The sequence below is a fragment of the Rana temporaria genome, chromosome 11, assembly GCF_905171775.1.
Source record: "Rana temporaria chromosome 11, aRanTem1.1, whole genome shotgun sequence".
NCBI lineage: Eukaryota > Metazoa > Chordata > Amphibia > Anura > Ranidae > Rana > Rana temporaria.
This window is the reverse complement of record NC_053499.1, coordinates 29,897,771-29,910,158: the sequence shown is the minus strand read 5'-3', so window position 1 is coordinate 29,910,158 and position 12,388 is coordinate 29,897,771. Positions and strand designations below refer to the sequence as shown.

The following is a 12,388-nucleotide window of genomic DNA, read 5'->3' as shown; positions in this document are numbered from 1 at the left end:
ATCGCAGGGATGCTGTGCAATTGCAATGTGGGAAACGCATAGGATGCGCTGTATTTCCTGCATCACATAAGTGTGAACCAAGGCTTAAACTTTACCCCCCCCCCCCCCCCCTCACCTGATCCCAGGCTCCAGCGTGGCTCTCTCTCCCCCAGGCCGGAACATTGTATGTACTGTGGGGCAGAGAGATCGCCATCCATACTCTAGTCCAAGGGTAGAAAACCTTGGCACTCCAGCTGTGACACTACAAATCCCACCATGCCTCTCGCTCCAAGAGTCATGCCTGCGATTGTCAGGGTCTTGCAATGTCTCATGGGACTTGTAGTGCCAGCATAGCTGGGGGGTCGAGGTTGTCTACCCCTTATCTAGTCTCTCCTACTGTGGGACACAAAGTGCCATCTAGTGTCCGGCCCCCTGCTCTATACATGGTGCCCTACAGACCACATTCAGAAGGTCAGGTCATGGGGGGGTGGGGTTGTTTGTGTGTTGGGGATCAGGACTGTAAGCCATGTTTCACACTTATGCGATGCTGGAAACGCAGCAAATCCTGTGCATTTCCTGCACTGCAATCATGCAGCATCCATGCGACCTGCTGCGGGTGTCAATATCTTACCGACACCCTGAAACAGATCTCAAAAGGCAGTGCTAAAATCGGATCGCATGGTGGGAACACCCATTAAGGTGGTTGTATAGGCGTTTTTTTTTTACTTTTACCTACAGGTAAGCCTATAATAAGGCTTACCTGTTGGTATAAAGAATATCTCCCAAACCTGTATGTTTTAGGAGATATTCCCCCCGCAATGCGCCGCCGATTGCAGCGGCGCATGCGCAGCGGGGATGCTCGGCTAAACGGCCGGCAGCCGCCGGACTGAAGTCTCCCGCGCATCGCCGCTCCAGCCAATCACAGCGCTGGAGCGGCGATACCCGTAAGACACGCCGAAGCAAGATGACATCTCGCTCGGCGTGGACCAGGTAAGTTCTCTTCTCCTCGTTCCCGAGGTAAGTATTTCATAATGAGCTAGTATGCGGTGCATACTAGCTCATTATGGCTATTGCTTTTCAGGTGGGGAAAAAAAAAAATCATCGCGGTATACAACCGCTTTAAGGGCCGGTTCACACTGCTGCGTGGTGCAAAATTGCACCACAGTGCAAATCACATGCGATTTCTGCCATACAGATAGCTGGCTAAAATCGCATACGGACTAAACTCACACAGGACCCTTTTTTGGTCCGCCCCAGAATCGGATTGCATGGGTGTTCACACCTAAGCGATCAGATTTGTGCACCGACAGTTCGCAGAGCTAAAATGGGGGTGTCATTAAAGCGGGAGTTCACCCATTAATCTATTTTTTTAAACAATCCCCTTAGATGGATGCTCGTTCGGTCTAGGGGAATCGGCTATTTGTTTTAAAATATGATCCGTACTTACCCGTTTTCGAGATGCATCTTCTCCGCCGCTTCCGGGTATGGGTCTTCGGGAGCGGGCGTTCCTTCTTGATTGACAGTCTTCCGAGAGGCTTCCGACGGTCGCATCCATCGCGTCACTCGTAGCCGAAAGAAGCCGAACGTCGGTGCGGCTCTATACTGCGCCTGCGCACAGACGTTCGGCTTCTTTTCGGAAAATTGTGACGCGATGGATGCGACTGTCAATCAAGAAGGAACGCCCACTCCCGAAGACCCATACCCGGAAGCGGCGGAGAAGATGCATCTCGTAAACGGTAAGTACAGCTCATATTTTAAAACAACTAGCTGATTCCCCTAGACAAAACGAGCATTCATCTAAGGGGAAATAGTATATTGTACGGGTGAACCTCCGCTTTAACAACATATTGACACTCCCCAGCAGTTTGCATATGGCAGTGCGAGCTGCCGTGCGAGTCGGGTGCGATGCGGTGGATTTGCAGGGTTCCTGCATCGCGTTAGTGTGAGACAAGCCTTATGCGATGCTGGAAACACAGCAAATCCTGTGCATTTCCTGCACTGCAATCACACGGCGTTCATGCGACCTGCTGCAGGTATCGATATTATCTTACTGACACCCCGAAAAAGATGGCAAATTGCAGCGCTAGAATCGGATCGCATGGTGTGAACGCCCATTAATTGCAATTAAAGCGGAGGACCGCCTAGAAAAAAAATATATTAAAAGCCAGCAGCTACAAATACTGCAGCGGCTGACTTTTAATAAATGGACACTTCCTGGGCGCCCGCGATGTCGGCAGCCGAAGCCAATCGCTCGTCTCTCAGCTGCCCCCCGCCGCCACCCTCTGTGAGGGAATCAAGAAGTGAAGCGGCTTCACGTCCCGGTTCCCTACTGCGCTTCCGCGAGTTGCGCTGCGTGTCCTCACTGGTCCCCGCCGGTTTTTGGGACCTGTGCGTCTCCCAGAAGACAGCAGGGGGGGATGGGAAGGGGCGTGACTCCCACAGGGTATCTGCAATCCCCCCACCCCCCAAAAGGTGCCAAATGTGACACGGGGGGGGGGGGTCCACTTTTGTGTGAACCTCCGCTTTAAGGTGGGGGGGAGGGGGAACAGGAGGGGGCCTTGCCCCATTTTGGTGTAGATGCGACGTTGGCCAAACAAAAACGTTCATTGGAAATCGCAGCGCAGACATCACATGGGATGTGCACAGGGATGCGATTCCTGCGCTAATCACACGGTTGCACAGACGCCGTGTGATTGCAGGAAACGCACAGGAATCGCTGCATTTCACTCATCACAAAAATGTGTATCCAGGATGAAGGTTCCCATTCACCATTACTGAGATATCACCTCACTGCACCCCCCCCCCTCCCCCACACAGGAGGGAGATGAACACTGAACAGGCCTGAGGGGGGGGGGGACCCCCAATATATCCACCTCACACCGTCCCCGGCCTCCCTCCATGCAGCACACACCGTCCCCGGCCTCCCTCCATGCAGCACACACCGCCCTCCCTCCTCTGTACTATTCCCGGCCTTCTCCCCCGCCTCTCCCTTCACTCCTCACCTGCTCAGCTGTGCTCTCCCCGGAAGCCATCATCCCCCGCACCTTCCTCTCGGCACAACACCGCGCTAATAGCTCCCTTCTCTCCTCCAACCTCGCACTCTCCTACACATAACACGAGAAAATGGCCGACGGAACCAACAAAACTGCTCCGTCTCCACTGTATTCAGCTAATCGGGATTAGAGACATCCTGTGGCTGTGAGGGGTATTGCAGCTGAGGAGGACTCAACGACAAACACCGCCATCTTGTGGACAATTTGAAGAATACACATTACTTGAAGTGATGGTAGCTGTGTTAGTGCGATTGTGAGAGAGAAAACTGAGTACTGTCTGTGATACTTTTTTTATTTGCGCTTAGACCCCTTTCACACTGAGGGCGTATTGCAGGCGCTATAGCAGTGTTTTTCAACTCCAGTCCTCAAGGCACACCAACAGGTCATGTTTTCACGCTTTCCATTATTTTGCACAGGTGATTTGATCAGTTTCACTGCCTTAGTAATCACCACAGCCGTTTCATCTAAAGGAAATCCTGAAAACATGACCTGTTGGTTTTCCTTGAGGACTGGAGTTGAAAAACACTGCACTATAGCATTAACCACTTAAGACCCGGACCATTATGCAGGTAAAGGACCTGGCCCCTTTTTGCGATTCGGCACTGCGTCGCTTTAACTGACAATTGCGCTGTTGTGCGACGTGGTTTTTCAATCAAAATTTGCGTCCTTTTTTTCCCACAAATAGAGCTTTCTTTTGGTGGTATTTGATCACCTCTGCGGTTTTTATTTTTTGCGCTATAAACAAAAATAGAGCGTAAATTTTGAAAGAAAAATCTATATTTTTTACTTTTTGCTATAATAAATATCCCCAAAAAATGTATAAAAAAAAAAAATTTCCTCAATTTAGGCCGATACGTATTGTTCTACATATTTTAGGTATAAAAAAAATCACAATAGGCGTTTATTAATTGGCTTGTGCAAAAGTTAGAGCGTTTACAAAATAGGGGATAGTTTTATGGCATTTTTCTAATTTTTTTTTTTTACTAGTAATGTCGGCGATCAGTGTTTTTTTTTTCGTGACAACGACATTATGGTGGACACATCGGACACATTTGACACTATTTTTGGACCATTGTCATTTTTACAGCAAACTGCTTTAAAAAGGCACTGGTTACTGTAAAAATGACACTGGCAGTGAAGGGGTTAACCAGGAGGGGGCGCTGTAGGGGTCAAGTGTGCCCTAAGGTAGTGTTTTTACTGTGGGGAGGTGTGGCTGTGCGTGTGACGTCACTGATCGTCGTTCCCTAACACAGGGAACAGACGATCAGTGACAGCCACACTAGGAAGCACGGGGAGAGGTTTGTTTACATTTACCTCTCCCCGTTCTTCCTCTCTGTGACCCGATCGCAGGACACTGGTGTCGATCGGGTCTGCTGTTCCCACGGGGATGGTCACTGAGAAGAGGACCGGGTCGCGAGCGCGCCGCGTGACCCACGGCTGGGCTCTAAAAGGGGACGTACATGTACACCCTTGTGCCCAGCCGTGCCATTTTGTCGACGTATATCGTAGTGCGGCGGTCTTCAAGTGGTTAGAAATAGCGCCTGCAATCTGCCCTCAAACAGCTGCTCCATTGTCTCTTTCACACTGGAGCATTGCACTAGCAGGGCGGTAAAAAAAGTCCTGCTAGCCACATCTTTGGAGCGGGGAAGGAGCGGTGGAAGAAGGGGACATCCCCCGAAAGCTTGTCCATGAAAAATTATGTTAGTGCAAATAAAAAAAATATCATGAACAGTACTCAAGAATAAAACTATCATAGGTGTAAAAGCTATACCGTATAACCACTTGACCTCCAGAAGATTACTCCACCCTCATGACCCCTTCATGACCAGGCCAATTTCTTGTGATACGGCACTGCGTAACTGATAATTGCACGGTCGTACGACGCTGTACCCAAACAAAATTGATGTATTTTTTTCCCCCCACAAACAGAGCTTTCTTTTGGTGGCATTTGATCACCTCTGCTGCTTTATTATGCTATATTTTTTAATTTTTGCTATAACATATGCGTATGGGGCCGCATATAAGTGTACCTCCCTTTGTGCTGAGAGTGCGCCGCGAAGCGCGCTGCCAGCACAGAGACAAAGCTCTCACAGAGCCCCGGGTCTCGTACTAATGCTTGGGATCCAGAACTCCTGATTCCAAGTCACCTGATTGCTGTGGTAGCCTCGTGTTTCTGTGTGTGTATTTTTTTTTTTATAAATGATAAAGAAATTAAAGAATTTATGAAAAAATACCTAGATCAAGGTTTAATCTAGGTCAATGGGCTGAGGGAGGCTTCTACACACAGAAGGTTTTTTATCTTAATGCATAGAATGCATTAAGAAAAATGAGTTGTAAAGGCAAAATGTTTTTTATGGGGTATGTTCTGATGAGACGCAAACAAAATAGCTGCAGCAATCTTTGGATAAACTTCAATAAATCCCGCTAAAGAAAAAGTATCACTGCAACAGAGCTAGATCACTTCCTGTCCCAGAGATAACACAGGAAGATTTTAATTTTCTTTTGCTGAGGTTTATTTGTAGCTAAGCCTCTTACTCAAGGCACAGTAATTAAAAGCCTTTATGGAGGGTACAAGGACTATGCAGATAAAATCCAGCTTGCTGTCCATAGACTTTTGCCACGCCAATCATTCTCCACCATCATTATTATTCTTGTTATAGTGCCAGAGAGGGGCCCCAGAAATGTCACACTTTTACCACAGCACCAATATAGGCAGAAATAAAATCAATACTCTTCTAGGCTCAATCAATCTCAGATCCTGTATTGTACTTTAGGCTCTGGAATTTCATTACGTATAGGACTGACATTTTTATAATTTTTTATTTTTAAATTACTTGTAACAAATTTTAAAAGAGAGAGTTTTTTTTATTTTTTTGCTATTCATACTTACCTCTGTGGATGGAGCATCAGGCTGATGTTGCCGCTTTCCCCCGGCATCTCTACACTGAGAACCGAGCCACTGAACACCACTGATGGCTCGGTTCTCACTCCTCCCAAAGAAGAGCCATACTGACTGACTCATTGGAGCGCCGAGCAGTGGAGGGGCGGAGAGAGGCTGTCTCAGTCGCTCGCTGAGACTGCCATCAATCAGGGTAGCTGGCGGATCAGAACTTGGAAGTCGTGATGACGTGCTGCCCCGACTGATGGCAGTGAAGTCAGCGGAGAGCTGACTTCAAAACGCTCTCCGCTGAAAACGGGTCACAGGAGTGCGAAACGAATTGCACTCCTGTGACCCAGAGGAGAAGCCCAGCCTAAAAAGCTCAGGCTGGACTTCACCTTTATAGCAGAATTCCAGCAAAAAAAGAATAAATGAATAGAACAAGAAATAAAAGAACAAAACCAGCATTTACTGCTATATTCAGCTTGAATCAAGAACATTGAGATTTTGCTGCAGGACTACTAGATGTCCTCATGCAATTTTCTTCCTATGAGCCTAGTTCGTCCTGGACCTGCCCCAGTCTGTGGCCAGATAGTGGAAAGAGAAGCAGCAAAGTCATGACCTTACCTCTCTTCCCTCTTGCTTTCTCCTCTCATCAGCATGCTTCCTATCAGCAGCTCCTTGTGATGCTGTTCCCTCCCAAATGTCAAGCCTTGCTGTACAGGGACTGCAAAAGGCTGACACCTGTTCAGATTTATGCCCTGTACACACGATCGGATATCTGATGGAATCTAATCCGATGGATTTTTTCGTCGGATATACGATTAAGCTGACTTTCATCAGTCTTGCCTACACATCATCAGTCAAAAATCCGACCGGGTCCAACACGGTGATGTAAAACACTACGATGTGCTGAGAAAAATGAAGTTCAATGCTTCCGAGCATGCGTCGACTTGAATCTGAGCATGCATGGATTTTTGACCGATGGAGTTCAACACAGACGATATTTTTTTCTATAGTTTTTTTATCCATAGGAAGATTTTAAAACATGTTCTATTGTTTTTCACCGATGGAAAACAAACCGATGAAGCCCACACACGATCGGTTTGTCCGATGAAAACGGTCCATCGGTCCGTTTTCATCAGACAAGCCGATCGTGTGTACAGGGCTTTAGACAGCACAGGAAGTGAGAATAAATCTCTATAAATTAAAGGACACTCCCTTCTTACAAATGGTATCTGAAAAAAAATAAAGAAATTACAGATGTGTCTCTTGGAGAGAATCCTGCTGCCTTTTTGCTGTTTGATATCCCTTTATCATCCAACAAATATAAAAAATATTTGCTGAAACATCTACTTACGACAGGTAAAGCATGTATTTCAGCTCTATGGAAAAGTACTGTCTCTCCTACTAGACCACAATGGTTTACTAAAATAACAGAAATTCAACAAATGGAAAATCTCGCAATTACGCTAAGGGAGCAGGAGGACAACTATCGCAAAATCCAGACTCCCTATATTATATATAGGGAACAATTGACGTGAGGGGGAAGGAGCTGTATATATATTATATTTATGTTCAACGTTTTAATTTCTATGATACCTTTTCTTTTTGTATTGGGGTATAATCAGGGTGGGGAACAGGGTAATGAAAATAGAACAAAGATACCGGGGCGGGGGCCAGCGCGCGGACGGAAGCGGGCCGCCTCTCTCCCGGAGCGCATCGCATGTTCGTTGGGAACCCGGTGCTAAATCATTCGTAGATGACCTGATTCTGGGTCAGGGTTTCGTGCAAAGCAGAGCAGCTACCTCGCTGCGATCTATTGAAAGTCATCCCTTGAGCCAAGCTTTTGTCGCGGGGGCGAGCGCGGGCTCCCCCCATCAAAGAAAAAAAAAGAGAAAATAGAACAAAGATATGGGACTATAGTAGATCTACACAGGGCTGTGGAGTCGGTAGATAAATGTTCCGACTCCTCAGTTTTATGTACTTCCGACTCCGACTCCGACTCCCCGACTCCGACTCCTCTGTATTAATATGCAAATGTATTTTATACATTCCTTGAGTGAAAGAAACGCAACCTACCACAGGACTACTGGCTGGGAAGCCAACAGTCTACTGTATTGCACAGTTTAAGCAAAAGACAAACACAATGAAAACAATCAAGTGGCTGGATAGTAGCAGCAGGCATAAACATCAGGAACAGGATCTGTACCAGTTCAAAAATACAAACCACATTATTTGGTTGTTTTAGAACAAAAACAAAGCTTATCTATAATGAACCAAAAACAAAATCTGCAAAACCTAGAAATGGTTTATATTAATCTTGAAATGTAGTTATAGGCTTAGCAAATGCAAATCAATTCAATGTAGAGTTCTAAGGAAGAGAATTGCCTCTGCCAGATCCTCTTTCATAGAGGCTCTTAAAGGGTCACTAAAGGAAAACATTTTTTTAGCTGAAATGACTGTTTACAGGACATAGAGACATAATAGTTAACTGATTCCTTTTAAAAATGATTAAAAATAGATAAAAAAACAATCATATAATGTGCCTGCAGTGTAGTTTCGTTTTTGCTGTTGTTTCCTGGTTCTCTGATGTACAGAGAGCCACTAGAGGGCAGTCAGCCAATAGAGAGCAGTGATACTTTGTCTAAAACTCCTCAGCACCAATCCAGTTTCGTTTTACACACAGCTCCTTGATTAGTGACCACCGTGAGAAATCTCCCAGTACTGTGGTTATCAGGAAACAGGCAACCAGGAAGTGTCCAGAACAGAGGATTTACAGCAACATGAAAGCAAAAACGAACAATGAGGACATGAAACCAGGACTGCAGTAAGGTAAAGGAAGCCATTTAGCTAAAAAAAAAAATTCCTTTAGTGACCCTTTAAGTCAGACTTTATTATTTTTAGAGCTGAAAATAATCTTTCGACACTGACTTGGGTGGGTGGCATTGCAGTAACTATTCTGGCCACATCACTAACGATCTCTGGATAAACAAGGATGGCTTCTTCAACAGTAAGTTTTGATGAGCGATCATACTTTTCAACTTCTTTTAGTGCTTTATAAAACTCCTGTTGGAATTTATTTATTTGGACACTTACTGGTTCTCTAACATGCGTTCCCTGTAAAAGCAGAACACAACACTATGGAAAGTATTGCAGCTCCTAATTGTGCGTTGCGTGCCATATAGTGAAGCACATGAAAAGCATGCTTCTTCACGGTCACTTAACGTGTTCGTTTTGCGGTTACGTGAGGCACTGCATGCATTGGTCTTTATTCTTACAGTAGAGAAGTCATTAATTATAACTTTTTGTGAATTGGGACATTTAAACTTGCTTTTTTTTTTTTTTAATTCCAATCTAAATTTAGTAGGAGTCGGAGTCGGTGCATTGTTTGCCAACTCCGACTCCAGGTACCCAAAATTTCCCCCGACTCTGACTCCTCGACTCCGACTCCACAGCCCTGTATAAAAGTGTGATTAAAATGATGAGATAGTTGAAGTAGAACTGAAAAACTGTTATGCCGCGTACACGCGACCATTTTTAATGGTCTGGAAAAAAACAACGTTTTTTTCATCCCGATTATTTTTAAGCCTGCCTTGCCTACACACGATCGTGAAAAAAAATGCTCGAGCAAAGCGTGGTGACGTACAACACGTATGACGGCACTATAAAGGGGAAGTACCATTCCGATGGCGTCACCCTTGGGGCTGCTTTTGCTGATTTCGTGTTAGTAAAAGTTTGGTGAGAGACGATTCGCTTTTTTTTAGTCTTTGTGCTTTTCTGTCTGTTACAGCGTGACGAATGTGCTATCTCCATTACGAACGCTAGTTTTACCAGAACGAGCGCTCCCGTCTCATAACTTGCTTCTGAGCATGCGTGTTTTTTTCACGTCGTTAAAGCCCACACACGACCATTTTTTACTACGTTAAAAACCAACAACGTGAAAAACAACTCGAAAATTAGAACATGTTCTAAATTTTTAATGGCCATTTTTAACGTTGCGAAAAATGCCCTGGAGCCCACACACAATCGTTTTTAATGACATTAAAGGAAAGAAATGTTTTGCCTAAAATTAATGTCTGCAAGGTAGACAGACAGAATAATGTAATGATTCTGTTAAAAACCTATTAAATTCCTTCATCTATATCACCTCCGGCGTTCTAGTTTCTGTTCTCTCATTCACTTCCTGGTTTGCGGCGCTCGTTTATGTAAGAACTACATTTCCCAGTATGAATTGCAGCACGCCCAGTAATTCACACCTCCTTGAAGTCTCTAACACGCAGAGAGCGTCCTGCCGCACAGATGTAGTTTCCAGGAGGGGGTGAGCACGTCACTGACCACCACAGTAAAGCCTCCCTTCACGGTGGTGGCTTGTTGCGGGTTAATTTGGAGCATGCGCACTGGGATACCCCCACTGACGTCATTTACGTCGGGTCAAGACGTATTAACATAAAACACACCCACAACTTAGTAATTTGAATTGCGCGCCCTTACGCCGACACATCTACACTACGCCGCCGTAACTTACGGCGCAAATTCTTTGTGGATACGGGAAATACGCTGTACGTTACGGCGGCGTAGTGTATCTGAGATACGCTACGCCGGATGTAAACATGCGCCGCGCTACGTGGATCTGACCCGTAATGTCCAAAGTGGAAAAAAGATTTTAAGAACATTTTGGCTACAATAATGATGTGTGATTACAAAAGCTGCAAGGTTATAAATACAAAGCGAGTGATGCAGCAACTGGGCACCAGCACTCAAACCATCAGTCACTGGCAGAGCAAGAGGGGTGCTTTGGTATGGCGTTTCCCCGCTGATCACACCTCATTCATCCCGCACATTACCCCATACTCAGACTGGATCTCCACACACACACACACACACACACACACACCCCTTAGCCTGCTCAGACCACATACCTCTGGTATACTTTCCACTGCTCATACCACATCCTGGTGTGGAGTTAGCATAACATTGACTTTCACCCTGTATCCAATCGATCCAATGCACCGCACTTTCATGCTGGCCTGCAGTATACTCTTTGAATGCTGCAGAGGGCGCATTCAAAAGCACATTTAAAACAACCTTGCTAACACACACACTGAATAAAAAATAAAATAAAAAAAGAAACAATGAACAAAGCTATATTGTGTTGAAACTATTTTATTTGATTCAAACAAAAAAAATATGAATATTTTTAATATCACCAAATTAGGCTTTGGAATTTTATTTTCTTTTACACACAAACCTGAATTCGCAGAGTGATGATATAGGTCTTGGCAACAGGAGCACGTGTACCTCTTCACCAGACTGCAGCAGCAGAGATTTAAATGTTTGCAGAGTTCTCAACATTTTCTGTGTAGTCTCCTTGTTAATCTGTAGTACAGCAAAGAAACATAACAAACATTGCAAATACAGTCAACATGTATGTAAAAAATTGTGACAAATGAAAGAACTGAGGCCCCGAATTACGCAGAGTTACGCCGGCGTATCAGTAGATACGCCGTCGTAACCCTGAATCTACGCCGTCGTAAATTTAAGCGTATTCTGGAAACCAGATACGCTTAAATTAGGCTAAGATACGAGCGGTGTAAGTCTCATACGCCGTCATATCTTAGGGTGCAAATTTAGGCTGGCCGCTAGGTGGCGCTTCCATTGTTTTCCGCATCGAATATGCAAATGAGCAAGATACACCGATTCACGGACGTACGCACGCCCATCGCAATTAGTTACGCCGTTTACGGAAGACGTACGCCGGCGTAAAGATAAAGCTGCTCCCTAGGTGGCGCAGCCCATGCAAAGTATGGACGTCAGAATGAGCGTATCTTTTTACGTCGTTTGCGAATAGGGCTGTGTGTAAGTTACGTTCACGTCACAGGCAATGAGCTGACGTATCTTTGGGCGTAAATACGACGTGACACTGAGCATGTGCGCGCATGCGCCGTTCGTTCGGCCATGCATCTACATGGGGTCAAGCCTCATTTAAATACAACCAGCCTACTTTGAATTACGCGCGCTTACGCCGGCCCATTTACGCTACGCCGCCGTAACTTAGGACACAAGTGCTTTGTGAATACAGCACTTGCCTCTCTAAGTTGCGGCGGCGTAGCGTAAATACCATACGCCCGCGCAACGTAGAGCGGCCGTATGTGAATCCGGGCCTGAGTGTTCAGAAATGTGCAGTTTAAATTAAACATCCACTTAAAAGCAAAACCTCCAGGTTACCAGAATCAGGGCCCACCAGACCAAAGACGCATATAGTAATACGTGCTTAAACCTGTGGGTATAGTGACAGCACTGCCTGGCTTGTGCACAGTCTCCTGCATTTTGTAGGTGCTTGTGATGTAAAATGAATAAATTGGATGTGGCCTTGCCAATTCACAGACAAGCTGGTCCTAATCCATATGCTTGAGCTGTTTCAGTGGATGCAGCACTAGAGGCAAAGAGACCCGCTGATCGCTTCCAAAGCAAACAG

At 45.6% G+C, this 12,388-nt stretch overlaps 1 protein-coding gene across 2 annotated transcripts in view; it reads right to left on the bottom strand.

The window, feature by feature from the left end:
* Positions 1 to 3,129, bottom strand: part of CSTF3 (cleavage stimulation factor subunit 3) — a 79,518-nt gene extending 76,389 nt beyond the window's left edge. For both annotated transcript variants that reach the window (XM_040328294.1, XM_040328295.1), the window contains exon 1: positions 2,982 to 3,129. In XM_040328294.1, coding sequence (XP_040184228.1) covers positions 2,982 to 3,014 — 33 coding nt within the window. In that variant the 5' untranslated portion in view covers positions 3,015 to 3,129. The remainder of the gene's footprint in view (positions 1 to 2,981) is intronic.
* Positions 3,130 to 12,388: the final 9,259 nt, after the last annotated feature.